General features: G+C 40.3%; 1 protein-coding gene across 4 annotated transcripts in view; it reads left to right on the top strand.

The window, feature by feature from the left end:
• The window catches only part of UGP2 (UDP-glucose pyrophosphorylase 2), an 86,410-nt gene that overhangs the window by 60,038 nt on the left and 4,860 nt on the right, over positions 1–21,512 (top strand). For all 4 annotated transcript variants that reach the window (XM_072937649.1, XM_006201503.3, XM_072937651.1 and 1 more), the window contains 4 exons: positions 16,706–16,891; positions 18,167–18,300; positions 19,506–19,803; positions 20,920–21,117. In XM_072937649.1, the coding sequence (XP_072793750.1) occupies positions 16,706–16,891; positions 18,167–18,300; positions 19,506–19,803; positions 20,920–21,117 (816 nt within the window). The remainder of the gene's footprint in view (positions 1–16,705; positions 16,892–18,166; positions 18,301–19,505; positions 19,804–20,919; positions 21,118–21,512) is intronic.

The raw sequence follows: 21,512 nt of genomic DNA, 5'->3' as shown, positions 1-21,512 counted from the left end.
CTTATATCCTTGTAAGGCTTGGTTTCTTAATGGCTTAAGCTAAGCAAATATGTATCTTTCTAAAATGCTGCCTTTCCCTTCATTCTCCAAAGGAAAAGCCCAGCCCTGCTTCCACCCTCAGTTTTATGTCATCTGGCCTTTTTTCTGACCTTTGTCCTCTCTCCACACCTGCCTTTCCCCACCTTCATTCTTTTAGAGCTGCTCCAGCAATGTGAATTATATAATTAAACTAATAATGTACACTGTTTTAATCACTGGCTATTTAGTACCTTACTTAGAGTTTAAAGCTAATATACAGGATTTGATGTTAGAGGTGTCAGTTTTGTATTTTAGGGAATTCAGGATTATCACAGTTACTCTGAAGCATCTTTTGTCCACAGACCAACAAGAGGATTGGCTTATAGGGGAGATGCATGGTGATTTTAGTAAAGAGCTAGTCCTGGTCACAAAGGCAGATTGGCTTTTGGACCTCCCATCTCTTCCATTAGAACTCCCTTCCAGCTCCCTGAGTCATTTACCTTTGTTCTTTCTAATCCATTCTAAAGTGGAATGTTCTTTGAAAACTACCACTTTAGCCGACAGGGATATGGGCTGAATACCTCACAAGGGTGACTAATTTTATAATTCAGCTGATTTGATGAACATACATCTTTTGCAGTGTTCAAATTTTTTACCATCTGTATGTATTACTTTTGCCTTTAGCAGTCAAAAAATATCTAAAAGTCTGAACTTTCCAGAATGCCTATAAGAAAATTCTTGATTACAACAAGGTTTAGAGAGCAAGTTGGCACCTTCTCTTCACACTTGCCTCCTCCTTTGTAGAATCATTTGCCATCTGTAATCACTCTGTTTGTTTCTTGGTTTTGTCATTTGCATTTTCTGCCAGTGATTTTATTGTCATCTCTTCTCCGGTTTACCAGGTTTAAAGGACACAGTTGTAATGAGAGTATTATGATTTTAAATCTTTTCGGCATTTTGGAAGTATAATTTTTAATGGGAGGGCAGTATGTATGGGATTTTGAGAGGCAAAACTATTAAGAGTAATAAACGAAATGCTATAGGTATAAATACGTGAGAATTGAATAACTTATGTGTTTTTAAATAAACTTTTAATTTTAGAATAGTTAGTTCGATTTATAGAACAATTGCAAAGATTCATTGTGTTTTTAACTAGAAACATTATACCAGCTATCCAAGCTGACTTTTGTTACCTATATCCCATTTTTAAATTTCCTGCTGAGTCAAAAGAAGCACAAAATAATTAGTGAAAATGCTGACGGCATGTTTCTCCCAAGCTCAAAATGGAAAATAAATAAAAGATAGCTGAGAAGAAACACGGAAATGCCAGAGGGCTACCTGTGCTACCTATGACTAGACTAAACATGGAAAAAGGTGAAAGTAAGCCATTAAACAAAGATTTCTATTTCTAGATAGGCTTGTTTAAGACAAGTGTCTTCAGTGTACATAGTCCTAAAGCCCTTGGGACACTGGAAAGTTTTCTGTTATTTCAAAAGAGCATGAAATAAACACCATTAAAAATTTTTGTTTTTTATTGAAGCAGAGAAGCTTTATTAAGCATTTTTCACCTAAAAAATTTATGAAAACCTGTATATGCAAAAGCTCTATATTCTGTAATTAATGTTTATTGTCAGTGTTGGGGTGCTTATGAGCGGATGTTCTGAATGCTTTATAATTGTGATCTCATTTAATATTCACAGTAGACCTGAAAGACAGGCACTATTATTATGCTTATTTAAAGAAAAGAAAAAACTGAAGTTTAGAGTTAGTAACTTGCCTAAAAGGAAGATCCCTGACGTGAACCTGGTAGTCAGGCTCCAAAGACCCGGCTCTTTGGACTTTATCCTTCAGTAACAATAATGGAGCTCTTCAAGGAGTGTGACCTTGTCTTCATCTCGAGTGCACGGTGTGTGACGTACTTTATGAGCTGATTTATCAGCAACAGTTGTAATAGTAGTAGCAGCATACATTTATTCAGCACTAATGTGTAAAGCACTGTTCTCAGCTTTCACATGTTTTTTCCTTTCATGATCCTCAAACAACTCTAGGAGCTCCCTATTACCAGTTTCACAATGGAACACTCTGAGACTGAGAGAGGTCGAGTTGTCCACACAAGTTTACTTAGCTAGTAAGTAAGTGGCAGAACCAGAATTTAGGCCCAGATCTGCCTGAGCCCAGGCTCTGAACCACTGTGGGATATTATAGAGCAATCACCAATTGCTATCCATGTTTGAGAGGAACTTGAAAGTCATTAAAGCACGGCTTTTCCATCATTCCCACACCTTTCCTTGAGTAGGACTGTTGATAGGCTTCACTCCTTCCTTTACAGCTTAAAATACCTACTTCTCTTTGAAATTCTTACAGCAATATATTTAACAAATATTTAATGAATAGCTACTATGTGGGAAGCATTTATCTCGGCACTGGGATACAAGAGAACAAGATGGACAAGGACCTCATACTCAGTGGAGCTTCATTCTAGTAGGAGAGAGAAAACATAAATGTGTAAATAAACAAGGCAGTTTTAAAGACTGATTTCCATTGCTGCTCTCCTGGCCCAGGCTTACTCTTAGCAGTCACATCTCCCTGGTCGAAGTCTTTGGTTTACCTGTAGTCACTATGTGAGTCTATGAAGGGTCTCCTTTATTCATTACTTTTATCCTACAGATTTATCAGATATCCACTATTTTAATTATTGGGAATGCAAAAATAAAGACAGTCACTGCTCTTAAACAGCTTACACTTTTGAGCAATGCTTCCCAACCTTCCCTGTGTTACGATGTACACAGAAAATGAATGGCATAAGTACAAGAGGCTGTTTAGCTGGGAGGAGGGCTTTTACTGCTTCAGGGTCTGCCCAGCTGCCTGAGGGCTTAAAGAAATCAACAACACAGACATGCAACGGCAAGCCAGTTTTGAATTTTAAATGTGGAGATGTTTCCATAAAGATATGTTTATAGTACAACGGGATGTAGCTCTGAGGGTAGTTCCAGAGATAGTCACTCACCAGCTTCCGTCCTAGAGAGATGAACTGGTGTCTCCATTGCTTGGATCTTCTCTTTATTGTCATCCTAAGTTCTTCTCTCACTAAGTGGAGTAGTTTGTTCACCGGAAGTTTTTTATGTTTGTTCCCAAACCTGTTCATACCAATTACATTTTTTAATGACGTAATTAAATTTTATGTAAACCAATGAAACAGGCTTAAAAAAAGTTTTCATGAAAATTGAGTTGAAGGCTTTGGGAAAATGGGATGAAGATGAGTAGCCCCCTCCCCCTAAAAAGATATTGTTAAATTAGGTGTGGGGCAAGACAGGCATGAAAGAGTGAATAAACTGCAGAAATCTAAAATGATTCTTCTCCATGCACATTGTTTCACAACTGACCAAGTTCTTGGTCCACTCTGAAGAAATGAAAGTGGAAATCAGATAGTATATTACTGATGTGGTTTATAGAAGATAACACAGAACTCTGGTCAGCAGATCCATACACTACCTAGGGAAAGGATCTTTGTGAATGAATGTACTTTTATTTGTAAAAGTTGAAATAGTTTATGTATCTAAAACTTTTTCATTGTTTTTTTGTTTGAACTTATTTTTTAAATTAACTGTCTGTCTAGAATGTTCCAGATAAGTGGGTTTCTGGTATATGTACCAAGTGTAGCTGGAAAAGAGCAGTTTGGGAGTTGGGAAGTTGTCCTAAGCAAGTTAAGGACAAAGAGTGACAGCAGAACTGAGACTTGAAGTATGAATATGTTTGCCCAAAAAGTCAGGTAAACATTCCAGTTTCAAGAGAACTTGATGTACAGAGGCCGGAGGCACAGGAGAGTGGAAGGTGCTCTAAGAACTGCAGTTTTTGTGGTCCTACTTGAGAATAAGAATGGGAATGGGTGGGAGATGCTGGTAAACAAGGTAAGTAGGGACCATGTCAGCAATTTGTCACTTAGGAGGGATCAAATAGGATGCTGGAAAATACAGGAGATGCGAGGTTCTTAGCTTTATAGCAGACTCATTGGAATGTATTTTTAGGAAGCACGTAAGGAGTGGCTCACTCTGAATTACGCTGGAGATTTGGAGTTCTTATAGTTCATGGTCACTGCTGATGAAATGGTTACTTTTAATTTTTCCTGTCTTTTTTTAACATCCTTTTTCAGGGCTAGCTGACTTTCTTGCAGTTTAGTTTTTATATACATTGATGTGTATTGAGCAATTTTTTATAGTTTAAAATCTCTAATCTCATGATACTGAGCTATCATATTCTTAAACATATGCTTAGTCAAGAGGTATCTGAGAAATTACCTCATGCCTCAGTGTCAGTCATTAATATATTCCATCGTTACAGAACCACCTCCATATGCAGACTGAATTCATTCTGCTGTCAGTGTATTTAACACTTTTTCCCCCAGTTTAACAGTAAGGGCAGTGAGGTCAAGGACACAGACTCCAAAGTTTTAAAACCCAGCTTCATTACTTTTAGCCACATAACATTGGGCAGGTTATTTAACTACTTTAAGCCTCAGTCTCCTCACTCGTAAAAAGTAGACATGATAGAAGTAGGATTTTAATGAGTATTATTGACAGTGCATGTAAAGCATTTACTGTGTGCCAGGCACTCTGACGAAGACTGCATAAATGTTTACTGTTGTTGTTGTACTTTCAGTAAATATTTACTAAGTACCTCTTAGGTGTCAGGTGCTGTCCCAAGCATAGTGAAAACAACAGAATTGTATTAAAATTACTGATGGTGTTTCTTTTTAAAGTCTATAAATTTCCTAATTAAAAATTCTATCATTTTTCTTTGGTTATAAGTGTATTTTTATATATTTATTATTAGTATATTTAATTTGATATAAATTTCATTTATGATCATGAATACTTTAATTCTTTTTATGTATCTTATTTTTTGAAAAATATTCCATCAAGTAAGTGAATGTACATCCCGGTAATTCTCTTGTATCAAATGTGTGGGTAGTTTGCAGTTTTTGTTGTAATAGATAAAGCTCATCTATTTCTTTAAAAAAAGTTTTTTTTATTGAAGTACAGTCAGTTACAAAATGTGTCAATTTCTGGTGCACAGCACAATGTCCCAGTCATAGCTCATCTATTTCTAACAATTTTTCCTTATTGCAGAGATAAAAATTTAGAAATTCTTTAACTTTTTGGATTACAGGAGGTCTGTACTCTGTCACACCAGTGAAGATAAACAACATAATGTTCTCTGTTATGAAGACGATGAGCTGTACTATTCTGTTTTATGAGTTTTATTGAAGATCCACATAGTGAAACCACCAGGGCATATGTAGAGTTGTCTTTAACGAGCACGTTTGTAGATTTTTTATCTACTAAACTCAAGGTAAATGTGAAGAGTTAGTGTTGTCTCAGAGGACTGTTGTAGCTATTAAAAGAATCGGGTGCCCATCCTCATCCTGTGTGGCTGTGTAGATATTTAAAGGATTTGTGTGTTCATTGTGGGATGTTAAGGTTTAGTGAGCAGAGAAGGCTTTGCAGAATGTCCTTGGCATTGGATTCTCAAAGTTCAGGTGAAATTGTAGGAAGGATGGCTGATGAGCATAATGGTATGCGTTCTTTGATCATGTATCATTGAGCGTGGCAAAAGTTTGGAAAAATGAAATGTTTTTTTCTTAATTTTTTGATGCTGGGAAATAAGAATAAATCTAACTCATCACATGAAGGAAATATACAGCATATATATATGTGTATATATATATGCTGGTGAGTGTAATTGTTTAGAGAACAGTGTTGGTGCCAAAACTTCTGACTTTGAAAGGACCTGTTTACTTACTCTCTCTTACAAATTTGTGCTGATAGTACCTACAGCAAGAGTGGGGGCTGTGTCATATCCACTCCTGGTCATATGAGGGTCACAAAAGGCTTCTGAAGGAAGTAATACTTCTACGTGATCCTCAGATACCTTGATGGGGCATACAAGTATGCCTGCACATATACACCCACACGAAGGACTTAGCATTTTTAAAAACTTCCTTTAATTGTGGTAAAATACACATAATATAAAATCTACCATCTTAGCCATTTTCAAGTGTATACTTCAGTAGGGTTAAATATATTCCCATTGTTGTGCAACCAAGCCCCAGAACTTTTTCATCTTGCAAAACCAAAACTCTCTACCCATTAAACAACAACTTCCATTTCCCTCTCCCCTCAGCCCGGCGCAACTACTGTCCTGCTTTCTGTCTCTATGAATGTAACTACTCTTACCCGAGATAAGTCAATAAAATTCTTTTAATCTTAGATTTTCTTTCTGTTCTGAAAATTGCCTGAGTTCTGCTACCAAGTGCGCATCCTTGGTTTTGCTTTCCTGGAAGGACCTGAGGAGATACAGAAGCCTGGGGGGTGTCACATGGCAATGATGTTGCCAGTGGAAGCACAGGCCGACCTGGCCTCGGGTGACCTGCTCTCTGGCCACCCCGAGAAGTCGTCAGGCAGTGTGCAGCCAGTTTAGGAGCAGCAGAGTTGGAAAAGGCAGAGATATTATCAAAACTTAGGGTTTTTTTGTTCTTTTTTTTTTTTTTTTTTTACCACACAAGACTGTCTTAAACCAGGGTTTAGCAGACCTTTTCTGTAAGGGGCCAGATGGTAAATATTTTAGGCTTTGCAGGCTGTGCGTTTTGTCATGATTGCTCACCTCAGCCGCGGGGGCGTGAGAGTAGCCTTAGAGGGTGTGTAAAGCAGTAAAGCGGCTGTGTGCAGGAGCACCGTGCAAACAGGCAGCGGGCCCCCCGTCCCACAGGCTGCGGTGTGTTGACCCCTGTCTTAAACTATCCTCAAGCTGCACGTGACAGGAGAGAGACTGGGTGAAACCCAGACCTGGGAGATCACTGAGCTGGGGTGTGGCTTGGAGCAGAGAGAAATTTAATACCATATTTTATCAAATTTGTGCCATTGATTATAAGTTGTACCTTTTTATGGACCAGTAAGAAAGAAAGAAACAAGTGCAGCCAATTAATTTTAAGCTCTCATTTTATATGATGCACCTAGTTTTAGAAATGTTAAAATGTGGGGTGGGTGGCGGAGAAATGTGTCTGAATCAATGATGTCATGATAACACAGCCAACGCTTGTGTTCTTACTGTGGGCCACACACTTTGCTTAGCCCTTCATGTGCAGTATCTCATTTATCCTCATAATAAATCAGTGAAGTTGTTGCAAAGGGCTTTGAACAGGAAAAATAATCTATTGTAATAAGCAGTGGAGTCTAAAATTCAAATGCAGGCAGCCTGGCATTAAAATCTCTGCTCTCAGCTACTGTACATCCTGCCTCATTCAGTTCTGGAGCAGTCTTTTTGTCAAATGATACCATTCACGCTGGAGTTGGTGTAGTTTATTACAATGATTTGAATCACGTCATGGAGGAAACAAACTACATCAATTCCTTTTAGCATGTCCTTGCACCTTCCGACATTTCTCAGAGCAGCCAGCCAAACTACTGGTTTTTATCCATTGTGTGCCTGCCGGTGCCCTCAGAGAAGAATGATTATTTATGAACCTCTTCTGAAAATGTTTTTTAAATGATAAAGTTTCTAAGCCAAGCAAAACTTGGCTGGCAGAGAAGTCTTGGTGCCCTGTGCACAGCAGTATCTGTGATGCCAGCCAGCACTGCTGGTCCCACTACAGAGGAGAGTGAGCACCACAGATCACTGTAATTCATCCTCTCCTGCATCTGTGAGCTTATTGACTTTTGAAGACACAGAAAATGTATGAGCCATTGAGCTCTCAAGAGTGTTGGAGAATTCTGGTGTTCCTAGCACAGGTCTGCATTCAGCTGACAGAGCAAGCTGTGAAAGCTTGCCTTGGAGAGTTGAGGTTTCTAGTACTTGAGATCATCAAAAAGAAAAGTCAAAAGTGAATGGCAGTTAAAGATGGCAGGCATCTTAAAGTCCATCACAGTGTCAACTTCTTATTCAAGCCAAACAGAAGCCTTCTCATTGAGATTCAGTTTAGAGCGTTACTTTATTTTGGGCTTTATTTACGTAATAACTTTCTCTAGGAAATAAGCAGCATCTCTTATAAAGATTATTTTTTATTTTCTGTGAATGAAATTTCCATAGTAGTGAAGTTTTGTTTTTTGAGGGGTGGCGTTGCACTTCGCTGAGAGTCCGTTAACGTCTAATTCTCACAAGTGCCTGATTGCTCATAAAGCCTGAGAATCACTGGTCTGAACAGGGATGTGGAGAATGAAGAACAGGCAGTTGGTGGAGTGAGTTTGCATGAGGGGGAAAGCACAGAAGCTTACAAGCAAGAGATGCGGCTCATTAGAGAGCCTGGCACTGCACGCCCCCGGAGCACAGTGTGCCGGGGAGAGAGGAGTGAATGGCACAAAGGGCCAAATCACTAAGGATCTTTCATAACATGTCTTCTGTTCAGGGTTCAGTTCAACTACATTTGGCAGTGAAACTCAAAGTAAAGAGTAACTGTCTAGAGCACCACGGCAGTGCGTGGTCATCAGAGCCTGGGCTTCTCTGTCTTGCCGCTCTGCCATCCTTAGTGTATCTGCTTATGGTCCCAGATGGCTGCCTGAGTGAGCTCTAGTCCTCATGTCTCTGTTCCAAACAGCAGAGAAGAGGGAGAAGGGCACACCCCCCTGTCCTTTCACAGAAACTGCCTGGAAATCTTCCAACTCACTTCCAGTTATTCACATTGACCAGAACTTTGGCACCAACAGCCACAAGATAGACTGGAAATGTGGTCTTTTACTTAGGATGGTGGGGTACCCAGCTGAAAATCAGGGCCCAAAAGTGGAAGGGGAAGAATGATTTTGGCATAGGAGCTAATAATCTCGGCCATACCATGTCAGTGCTTTGTTTTGTGAATGTTCAACTTCTCTTTTCTAAAAGATCACCATCTGTGAGGTAGAGGGTGGGTTGGAGGGCGGTAAGGAGACCATAGAGACCCCTGCAGTAACACAGATGGGAGGTGAGTGGGATGCCGACCATGGCAGCAGAGACCGTTTCACCAGGCTGACAGGACTTGGCACTGGCTTGGCAGTTGGGTGTGTCGTGGTGCCACAGAGACAGGAGAGATGGTAGCCATGAGATTGGAGCAGATTGCCTGGAAAGAGGAGGTCTACTTAGAATAGGCTTGAAAAGGAACAGGAAGGAAGAAGAGGAGAATAGAATGTGGTGTGCCAGAAGTCAAGGAGGAGAGAGCACTGCGAGATTTAGGGAGTGGTCAGTTGTGTCAAATGCATCTGAGAGCGCAAGTAAGAGAAGTATTGTATTCTTGATAGGGTTTAGCAGTTAGAAGGGTGTTGATGACCTTGTTAAGGGCAGTTCATTGAACTATGGAGAAGACTAAAATGCAGCAGGTGAGTAAACGTAAGGGAGGTGAGCAAGTAGAGGTGAGTGCAGACGCTTTGCCTCTAAGATGGAGAAAAAAAGATGTGAGCACGGAAGAGGATGAGTGAGTGTATGCGTTGCTCTTTTTTTTGTTTTTTAGATGTCAGATATTTGAATGTGTTCATGTTGATGGAGAGGCAGAGAGGGAGGGGCTGAGCTGCGGCTGGGTGATGGGTGAAGTGGGGATCCTGAGATGGGCACTGGCGGAGAGATTGCCTTAGGGTGGGGGACAGCTCTCCTGGGACCAGAACGAGGGGGAAGCAACAAGGGTGGAGTTGCAGGGAGGTCCTGAGGATCTTAACGGGAGGCATTCCCACATAGCATGGTTTTTATCGTCTTGTGCATAGGAGTTGAGCTCCTCTTGGTGACTGAGGAGGTGTTGGTGGGGGTGTAGGTGGAGCCTGTGATCAGGTACATGATTTGCCAGCTTTTCCTGAATGAGAAAACGAATTTCTGGTCTAGGTATGATTTTTCTGTCATTAAATCAATCTGTGGGAGCTTCCAAATGACCCAGATTTTGGCCATTATCTTTAGAAATGTGGCGTGAAGAGACAATGTGTCAAAGCAACCTGGCCAGGCCTTGGTGCACAGACACTGTGCAGTGAGAGTTTGGTGAGTGAGCCAGTGTTCTTGGAACACTTCCTGTACATACGGAGCGTCATTTCAGACTTGTTTTACTGTTCACACAGCTTTTCTTTCAGGCAAACTTGCTTTTGTTGAAAAAAAAATCTTTCGGATTGCAATAATCATACCCTTGTGAACCGTAACAGGGCAGGTACTGTTAGCTTGTTTTGGGTATTTGGCTCGATCTCCAGGAATAGCAGGAATATGCTACCGAGAACTGGGTTACACCACTGCTAATGGGAACAGTATGTCCATGACTGTGTGATGAATTCAGCTTTTCTTCTAAGTAGAAACTAAGTTGTGAACAGACTTGGCAAGATACAGGTCGTGGTAGACAGTTTTTAAAAGATCTTTTTAAAAAAAACTTTGTTTCTGTAGAAAAACTAGATGACATCCTAAGGGGCAGAATGTTACTTAAATCGTGTTCTTTTGTAGATTGCCAACTTCTTTCTTTTGTTCATTCCCCAGGGGAAGTTGGGTGTTTGACCCATTCTTCTCTCCCAGCGAAGCCTCGTCTCCCCTGCACGTTTTGGAGGAGCCTCACGCGGTTTGTCCCCCCCCCCCCCCCAGTAAGGGTTGCCCTGCTATATATTTAGTTGCAGCAGAGGTCTTCTTGGAACACTGAATTCTATTCATGTCTGGGAGAAAGAGAAGCAGGGTGACTGAGATTAAAAGCACAAAGATAGCTCTAGTGACTGACGAAAGTTACTCAGTCAGAGTAACATCGAGGCCACGTGCGCAGTGCGTGGTACTCCCCCGTTGTCTCCCAGCACCGTCCCACTTTGCCTGAGGGGATGTCTTTGTGCATTCTCCTGGGGAAGCTGAGAAGGGGACAGTGGAGTGCAGGTCTAAAAATGTCTCTGTGACTAGGTGTGTCCCGCATGACTTCAGCTGTGGCCAAGCAGTGTTCTAACAGAGGTCCCCTTGGTTTGTGGAAATAAACTGAGCTCTGTGGAGTTGCTTGGTGATGTCCCTGGTGGAGTGTGTGGACAGCATCCTCAACAGAGAGAACTTCTGTTAGCACGTAGGGTGATTTATGTGATGGAAGGCCGAGCTTACCACCTGATTTAACCGGTAATAAGCAGTAGACAAAGTGTCCTGTCTTCCCGGACTCAGACGATCGGTGCCTGTCTGAGTGTCTGTGTGTCTGTGTCTGCGGAGGGGTGGGGTGGGTATAAGTCAAAACAGGACTGAAAGACTTGCAGTGGAGGCTTCCAGCAGCAACACTAACTTCATGACTCCGGGCATCTGTCCCCTGGTCATACCTTGTTACTTCACACCTGTGACTCTTCCCTTTCTCTCCATAGTTCTGAGTCCTTTTCTTGTTAACAGTCAGTTCCTCAGCGGGGGGTGGGGGTGGGGGTATTTAATTAGCTGCTTTAAGGACTAGATACAGCAAGACAAGTGGGTATTACTGAAAGCACCACCTAGAGAGCCATGGGTTCTTGACATTTGTAGGGATAAGGTGACTCCCTGCCCACTTAACTTGTGGGACAAGGATCTAAATACGGCACTTCATGGAGAATTCTGGGCCTCACCGAAGTGGTAAACAAGTCTTTCTACGTGTGAGCTGTCTGGGCCAGTGCCCCAAAGTCTTCATTAGCTCGGCTTTGGGATTTAATTTTACGCCTGGATCAGCTTATTTTTATTTCACTCCAAATATCTGAAAAGTAATTCAGAAGTACTTTTTAAATTTAAACTCAAGTTTTTAAGATACCAATCTTGGAAAGATTTGAGTTAAAAGTAAAAGTATACTTAATATTTTATTAAATTCATTATGTTAAAATCATTGTGAGGCTGAGACCTTTTATCGCCATTATAGAATAAGTCTTTGGGATACGAGGAAAAATTTGTTTAGCCTCCTCAGACTCAGTCATCAGGAATCGGCTTCTCAGAGCATCCTGATGCATCTTTTGAAGTTGAATTAGTGTGAACAAAATGTATTTTTTATCTAAATACTTTTCTCTGAACACATATTCTTTATGGTATGTGAATGAAAGGTGATTTATCAGAATATACATGATCTTTGGAGGGATTTTTTTCCTCCTGATGAAACTTCAAGGCAACAAGGTTGACATTTGAGTTTTAATTCATGTCCATAGGAGGTGAAAAATTCCTGTTAGTGCTTTTTCTTAAAGATGCATAACCTAAATGGAATTAAATAGCTAAAAACTAAAAATGGTTCCTAAATGTCACTTTGTTTAATGCTATGAGCGTTAAACAGTTCTTTAAAGGTAAAGATTAAGATATAATCCAATTTACATTATTCTGCCTGATATTATTATTTAAATTTGTATAAACATTAGTTGGCTAAAAAAGGAAATCATATTCTTCCTGAAGATATCTAACATACTCAAAGGTTATGTTTATGTGTTTGACTGCAGTCTTGTGATGTCTGTGTCAGTAAACTGAAAAAAAGGATTATATAGAAGAAAAAAAGATTCTAGCGGAGTTTTATTAAAATGGACTGAAACATAATACACACACATCAACTTTATTAAATATGGACCTCTTTCTGGAAAAATCTGCATTAATTTGGAATATCCTCAAACATATATCTAAGCCACTTTAAAAGAGGACATTTGGACATTATGCTTAGTGAAATCAGTCAGTCACAAAAAGACAAATGATTCATTCCACTTGTCTGAGGCACCAGGAGTAGTCAGACTTCTAGAGACAGAAAGTAGAAGGGTGATCGCCAGAAGCTGCGGAAAGAAGAGAGTGGGGAGTTTTTTTTTAAACGAGTATAGTTCTGGTTTTGCAAGATGTAAGAGTCTTGGAGATTGGTTGCACAACAGTGTGAATATACTTAATATACTACTCAACTGTACGCTTAAAAACGCTTAAGATAGCAAATTGCATGCTACACATATTTACTGCAGTTTTTTTTAAAAAAGCATGTTATAAAGCTGATTCTCTCAACTTACTAAGGTTTTCTTTGAGAGTGTCTTAGCTATTCTTCACCCTTTGCATTTCTCACATACATTAATTTGGCTTGTCAGTTTCCATACCAAAAACTCTTGAGGTTTTGATTAGGACTGCATTGATCAGTTTGGGGAGAATTGACATTTTTACATTAGTAAGTCTTCTAATTTATAAACATGATAAATACATTCCTGGATTTATTTATTTAAGTCATGAATTTTTCTCAAAAATGTTTTATAGTGTTCCGTGTATAACTTGTATATCTTTTGTTAGATTTATTCCTCAATATTTGCTGTTTGCTATTTTTGATGGTATTACAAAAGATACCTTTTAAATCAATTTTAATTTCCAATTCTTTACATATAGGAACAGTTAAAGATTCTTTTTTTTTTTTACCATCTTTGAACATTTTTAAACATAGAATTGAGTAGTGTTAAGTGCATTCACATTGTTTTGTAACCAGTCTCCAGAACTCTTTGATCCTGCAAAACTAAATCTCTATACCCATTAAACAACAACTCCCCATTCATTCCACACCACCTTCCCCTGGTAACCACCCCTTTTTCTGTGTCTATGAATCTGACTACTCTGACTGCCTCACATAAGTAGACTCGTACAAGTATTTGTCTTTTTGTGACTGGCCTAATACAATGTTTTCAAGCTTCATCCACATTGTAGCATGTGTCAGAACTTCCTTCCTTTTTAAGGCTAAAAAGTACTCCAAGTGTATATATACCATGTTTTGTTTTATCCGTTCATCTGTTGATGGACGCTTGAGTTGCTTCCATTTTTGGCTATTGTGAATAATGCTGATAGGAAGTGAGTGTACAAACACCTCTTTGAAACTCTGCTTTCAATTCTTTGGGCATATAGCCAGAAGTGGAATTGCTGGATCATATGGTGATTCTATTTTTAATTTTTTTTAAGAACCACCATTTTTTTTTCCTTAACAGGTGCACCATTTCACATTCCTACTAACAGCCTACAAGGGTTCCAAAAGCAGTTCTGGGTGTTTTTCTTTTTTTAAATACTGACCATGTATCTCCATTGTTGCTATGCTTACATTAATACAACAATTTATTTGCAAGGTCTTTGGATTTTTCTACATATAAAATTGTATCATCTGTAAATAATGAAAGTTTTGTCTCTTTTAATGGGTATGTCAATTGAAGGACTCTGTGGCACTGAACAGTGACTGTATTATAGTTACATGCATTAATGTGAATAATTCTTAAAATATAATATTGAATTAAAGAAGCAGGTCACAAGAGGATACTTTATAGTATGATTCAATTTAGTTAAAAGTTTAGAGACAAAACTATGTAAATTATTATCATTAAGGATACATGCATAGGTGGTAAAACTGGAGAGCAGAAAGTCAGGATGGTGGTACCATTAGGGCAGAAGAGGAATGTGATCCTCCCAGATGCATGGAGGCATCTGTTACGGCAGTATTCTTTCTAAATTTAGGTTATTCTTTCAACTGTATATGTATATTTTATAAACTTCTGTGTATATGACTTCACAATGAAAGTTTTTTAGATGAAATTGGAAAACATAGGGCTGTCTTACCATATGTAGAAAAAAATTGCTTATGTATTCTGTTTTTAAAAAGTATATTCAAAATAGCATTAAATTGGTAAAAATATTTCTAAACTAACAGTTTTACCTAAAATGAATACATGAACTAGAGGTTTTCGGCTGAATGGATTTTCACACCTTTGTGAGACTTCTGTAAATACCACACTCTTCTGGGAAGTCAAAAGTAACTGCTAAATGGAAAATTCTTGGCTTTTAAAAGGTAACTGGAAAACAATTGGCTTGGCCTCATTTCCTAATAACTCTTTTGAGTAAATATAATGTGCCCAATAAATTCTCCTACTAATAATAGATACTAGAAGCCATTGTACCACAGTGACATTCCTTTTACTGACTGGTTGATTTCAACAGCTGGGCTAAAGAGGATTATAAGCTACTATGTGCCGTCAGGATGACAGAGGTTGTGGCTCTGTCATCTACTCTTACTTTTCTGGTAATATGACACTTATGTTGATTTTTTTCTCCCAAGCGATATTACCAGTTTCTTTGAAATGCTTGAACAAATGATATTCACGGCGTGGAGTAAAAACATCCTTCAGGGAATGTCGGGCACTTTGTGTGTGTGTGCTGGGCATCTGAGTTATCACCCAGACGTGTCCTCACCCAGACCAAGCACTGCCAGGGAAGCAACCGTGTGGTCTGTGTTCTTTCCTGTCTCCCTGCCCTCCTTTTCCTTGGTGGTTAGTGTTCTGAGGTAGGAGGCTTGTCCCCAACTCCAGTCTTTTCTGTCACCAGCCCTTCTTTTGAATATGTGCTGAACAAGCTGGTGGTGGTGAAACTCAATGGCGGTCTGGGAACCAGCATGGGCTGATTGAAGACTTCTTAGCAGCAAGTAACCAGGAAGATTGGCAGTCCTGCCACATTAGAGACTAATTCAGAATGAGTCACAGCTGAGTGATAACCAGTGGAGCATCCTAGAGAAGAGCGTTCCAGGTTCCTCAGTATTCACACCAAGTGAGCAAGTGTATTCATCTGCACTTAGCAGTTAATAAAGTGTCTCGCAGGGTGGACAAAATGGGAATCACAGGCTAACTTTTGTGGAAGGAGCTGTTAACCGCAGGAATCATGTGGTCAGGAATCAACATGACATGTATGTATATTTGACCAAGTGAAACGGGATTTCTGCCTCCAGGGCCTAATCACTGGATTGGGAGCCCATTAACTCCTTTCCGAGTCACAGAGTTCGTCCGTCACACACACCCACACACACCCCTACAGGCAGTAGGACACAGATACAGCAAAGTGTTTGCTGAGCACTTGCTACCAGGTTTTATTTTTTTTTAATCCCCTCAAGTGTTGTCTGTCCTCCACCATAAAGTAACTTAACAGTACATTTGGTGGCGTATTCCATTAAAGAAAGATTAGCAACAAAAATTGTATACATGGATAGAAAATACACTGTGATCTTTTCAAAAGCTTTCATTCTTGTTATTAAATGTTTAGACTTGATTGTGCCTCTTCTTTAAACGAAAGAGTCTGGTCTTCAACTGTGTCATTGTTCCTTTCCTGTGAGGGAGAAGTTGAAGAGTAAGGCTCTGTGCTCGTTTCAGATTCCTTTTACTGTTTACACAGCTCATTTTCTTTCAGGCAAACTTGCTTTTGTTGGGGAAAAAAAATCTTGTGGATTGCAATAATCAGACCTTTGTGAACCATAATAGGGCAGGTACTGTTAGCTTGTTTTGAGTATTTGACACCATCTCCAGAAATAGCATGAATGTGCTATGAAGAACTGTGTGGTCATACTGTATATATATTCGTCTCCAGAATTGAAGCAGATCCATAGTGCACTGGAAGTGTTTCCAGATTTGATGAGTTTTGTGTATCCTATTTGCTATGTTGCTGCAAATGAGGAATTCTGAATTTTCAAAAGTAGTTCAAGACACTTGGATGTTGTCACCAGCCAGACAAATATTTGTAAACTAAGTTTTCCTTCTCTTGTAGGACATTATGTAGAGTGAACCACTGGACTACTTCTGTGTGCAACAGAAGTTGCTCATAAAAACTTGATTGTGAACCAGAAGGGCCCGTGACATTAAAGGAAACGTAGTTGAAACTTTCCACAGAGAAAGTAAAACTCGTAGGGAAGCATGGAAACAACCCTGGTATTGATTTGGTTTAACCTCTCATAAAGCTGTTTGATTTATTCTGTAATTTTTTTTTTTAATTTCAGATTCAACCCTATGAAAAGGTAAAGGCCAGGGGCTTACCTGATAATATCTCTTCTGTGCTGAACAAGCTGGTGGTGGTGAAACTCAATGGCGGTCTGGGAACCAGCATGGGCTGCAAGGGCCCCAAGAGTCTGATTGGCGTGAGGAACGAGAACACCTTTCTGGATCTGACTGTGCAGCAAATCGAAGTGAGCCTTAACATTTAGCCCTTGTCATGAGCTGCCAAAGTCGTGTTCTAGGTTATCATAAATGTTACCTTGTAAAATAACAAATGTGGGTTTGAGCTAGTTGGGGAGCTTGCTATCTTTAGTCCCTTTATTAGAACATAAAAAGGTCTGGTGTCCTATGGGCAAATCCTTAGGGTGGTGCAAAGCTTTTGATCTATAAGTAGCATTTGTGGTTGCTGAAATCTCTGGATCTGTTTGGATTCTCCTTTGATCTCCCCACCCGTCTCCCCCCTTTCTTTCTAGCAGTAGCCTTCATCACGGCTGGGATGATCTGGCTTTGTTAGCCCCTTTTGAGGGACTGGGAAGAATTTAATGTATCTGGTTGGGCGCCATGGATGCTAAGAACTGTTCATGGCTTCTCTCTTATGATAAAGTCATTAATCACAGACCATCAGCTCTTCAGGACATGGCCCTAACTTTTTCATCTCTTTATCTCTAGTGTCTAATAGAGAGCTGGCAACCACAGTAAGTAATAGCGGTAAGCAGCGGCCAGCACTTGCCCAGAACGTACTGTGCACCCTGTGTTGTGAGCTCGACGTGAGTGGACTCGTTGTTCCTCTCAGACAGCTCTAAGATAGGCACGATTATCATCCCCATTTTCCAGACAGGGAAAGCAAGGCACAGAGAGGTGGGTTTAGGTGCCCCAGGCTCCCTAGCTAGTAATTACAGCATCATACTCTGCACGCAGGACAGGCTGACTTCTGAGACCCTGTTCTCTTCTCATTCTGTGTTGCCTCTTAGCGCTTCCTACAGGTTGAAAGTTCCAGCTGGGGTGTGAGTCACAGTTCTTAACAATCCTGAGACTCGGGAGGCATGTCTTTGTGACATTTATACTTTCATCCCAGTGCTTTGGATGCTGAATAATGCCTAGTTGGCATGTACTCACCCAGTGAGGCCATGGGGCACTGTGGCTGGGCACCCAGCTCCAGAGTCCACAGGGCCCGGGGTGTCCTGGCTCTGCCGCTGACCTGCCACCTCCCTGGGCCTCGGTTCAGCCGTCTGAGAACACGGACAGCAGTTTGTCTCGTAGCGTTGTGGTGTCAGGAGCAAGTCCATGGTGAACTGCTTAGCAAAGTGGCTCATGCTGAGTAGTTACTTATTATTTCAAATGTATGTATCTGGCCACATATAGATGATGTTTTGGACATTTTGTGATAACTCACTGAGAGTTAATTTTACGCTGCGAAGCCAGAGAAAAGTAAGTCTGGGTGATCTGATTGTCGTTTTCCTCCCTAGCATTTGAACAAAACGTACGATACAGACGTCCCTCTTGTTCTAATGAACTCTTTTAACACGGATGAAGATACGAAAAAAATACTACAGAAGTACAATCACTGTCGTGTGAAAATCTACACTTTTAATCAAAGCAGGTACAAGGAGTGAAAATAACCAACTCGGGGGGGTATTACTCCTGGGAAAGGAAGACTGTGTTTTGTTTAAACAGAGCAGCCTCAGGATTTCTATGTGCCAAAGACTGTTGGCAAGTGTTTAATGCCTTTAAAGGCTGAACATTTGTTATAGATATGTGATTGTTGTAACCACTCTGTGGTTCTGTAACTTCCATGTCTTAAAAGAATCTGCTCGAGGTTCTGCTCCATGTCCAGAATATTGGAGGACAGCTCAGGTCTTTGCTTTCTGAGGGCATATTTGGGCTCCAGGCAGGTCTATGAAATTCTCCGTATATTCCACAATTTGACAACCTTCTTTTCCTGTGGGAAGGAATTTCTTCAAAACCCTGAATAGGCTTGGGGGAAATTTAATGAGTTCTGGAGAAAAATCTTCTATTTTGGGGATGGATGAGTAAGTAAAAAGGAATTTAGATGATAAAGTCCAGGCAACTGGGGATAGAAAGCTTCCATTTAAGGATGGACACGGGTCTATATAAACTTGTACAGGAGGGATATTTCTAAAGTTGTACCATTAATTTGGTTTTTTTTTTTTAACCTGTTTTTCCATGGAGACTTCATGTCATAGGTGCTCTGCCTCCATTTCTGCTTGGCCTTTAGTCTGTTTCGGTGCCAGCTCCTTTGTTTCCCTCCTCCCCACTGCCAGCCCCTACACAGTCCTCACGAGTGGTAGGAAGCAGACAGCCCTGAGCACTAACCTGCTCTTGATTTTCTGGGAAAGAAAGAGAGCCACGCCTGAATATATCTCTTGGTGAATAATGCCTAGTTGGCATGTAGAATGGACAGCATTTGGTGAGAATGGACAGCATTTCCCAAATAGGTTTTCAGGGAAAAGAACAATCCCACGACCAAATCAGTTGAGAAAATTTACTTAATGTATCTCTCCTCTCAGAGATCATAAAACACATTACTATCTTAGGAATATGGGGTGTCCTCCCATCTGAATGACCATGGAAAAAATTTTTGAAGGAAATGGTACTGTCTAGGAAACTGATTTTTTGGACAACACAGATAATTAGAAGTTTTCTTTGTGTTTAAATTACGTTTAATTACTCCTGATAGACTGTAATGCAGAGAAGTTTCATTTAACTTTAAACGCATTGTTTTACTTCATGGTCTGCAATGCTTTACAGAGTTGATAGTAAAAAAGAACTTTTCTTTTTTTTAAGGTACCCGAGGATTAATAAAGAATCTTTACTGCCTGTAGCAAAGGATGTATCGTACTCAGGGGAGAATACTGAAGCGTGGTACCCTCCAGGTCACGGCGATATTTATGCCAGTTTCTACAACTCCGGTTTGCTCGACACCTTTATAGGAGAAGGCAAAGAGTATATTTTTGTGTCCAACATAGATAATCTAGGCGCCACAGTGGATCTTTATATTCTTAATCATCTAATGAACCCACCCAATGGGAAACCCTGTGAATTTGTCATGGAAGTCACAAACAAAACACGTGCAGATGTAAAGGTAAATACCAAGAGGAAGCAGTCTGGGGATTCACATCTCCACAGTCATAGTTCAGACTTTTTATTGCAGAGCTTCTGTGTTAAGCAAAACACATCTATCCACTTGATAACATCATTATAAGGTAGAGTGGGATAGTATTCTAGAGTACCTCAAGTTCCATCTGATATAACAGTGTGCATATAAATCCAGATTTAATAGCAATTAATTCATCACTTTTTGAATAATCTATATGGGCAATTTTAATTGAAAAGAATTTCACATATATTTATAGGATAACCTGAAACGTGTGAAAATACTCTGAGTAAGTTTGTTCAAACCATTACTATTCTAGTTTGGTGCTTAAGTGTTTTTGTTTCATTATTCCTTTAATGAAAATTTACTATTTCTATTTCTCCAGTGTGTATTTCTCTCTCTGTATTTTTTATCACTTTAACATCTCTGTAGTTACAAAAAAAGGCAGTTGTTTGACGCAAAGCAAAAATTTGTTTTTTAACTTTGCATGTTTAGTGGCGATGACACTTGGCCTTTGATGAAGCGGTTCACAAGGTTTTCTACTTACCCACAGGGAGTGAGAAGAGTGGGCAGTGTGAATACTAATGTGGCTGGTGCCTGGGCTGGGTTCTGTGCCTCTTCCCACACTGCCCTGGCCTCGTGACTACAGGAGCTCCCCTGGGCTGAGGCCACTCGGGGGCCACTTCTCATCCACTTGTGCCTTTGTCTTGCCTTTACTCCCCGCTTCCTAGAGGTTGTCAGAGGAGGGTCTGAGGTGGTAGGATTGGTTGTTTGGTGATGGACAGTGGTTTGGGAGTAAGAGGAATGGATCTTCCGTACAGTTCTTTGGAAAATAAGGAAAACTCTGATGTACTCCCATGGCTTTTATTATGGACAAGAGGGCATATATACAGTATAAAATGACAGACACCTGAATTATTTCCTTTGGTTTTACCTTCATATGTATATTGCTTTCTATCACAGATCGAACCCCTGCCAGTGCTTTTTATTTCTGGGGGGTTTTATCATCAGTGTCTTTTCTGTATCTCTTATAGACTGTGGACAGCGTGGTATGGTTGTGACTGGGAAAGACGTGGAGGCACTCACTCTTCTCTGCCTTTCTAGGGTGGGACACTCACTCAGTATGAAGGCAAATTGAGACTGGTGGAAATTGCTCAAGTGCCAAAAGCACACGTTGATGAGTTCAAGTCTGTATCCAAATTCAAAATATTTAACACGAACAACCTATGGATCTCTCTTGCAGCAGTTAAAAGACTGCAGGAGCAGAATGCTATTGACATGGAAATCATTGTGAATCCAAAGGTAAGCCAAAGTTGCGGCCCATCGGGCTCCCTGGCTCTGCTCACAGCTCGCTACATGCAGAACCGTGGTGTGCACGTGTGCAAGTCGTTGGTGCCCTGACCTGGCCCTGGGCTGTGGTACTGGCAAGAGCACGGGGCCCAAAAGCAGGGGACCCACCTCAGTCTGGTTGCTCTGATACTTATAGGCCTTTTGGTCACAGGCATCTGCATGAGTTTTCTGAAGCTGCGGTTCTCTATAATAAAATGGAAATGTTACTGAAGAGAAGAGTTATGACAATGAAAAAAGATAACCATATATAAGCACCTGGCATATGGGAGGTGCTCGAGAAATGTCAGTTCTCAAAATTGTTTCCTTCAGTGGATCTCTGAAACCACCCCCAAGTATTAACTGACCCA

The sequence above is a fragment of the Vicugna pacos genome, chromosome 15 (genome assembly GCF_048564905.1).
Source record: "Vicugna pacos chromosome 15, VicPac4, whole genome shotgun sequence".
In the NCBI taxonomy this organism is placed as follows: domain Eukaryota; kingdom Metazoa; phylum Chordata; class Mammalia; order Artiodactyla; family Camelidae; genus Vicugna; species Vicugna pacos.
This window is presented reverse-complemented; position numbering and strand designations above follow the sequence as displayed.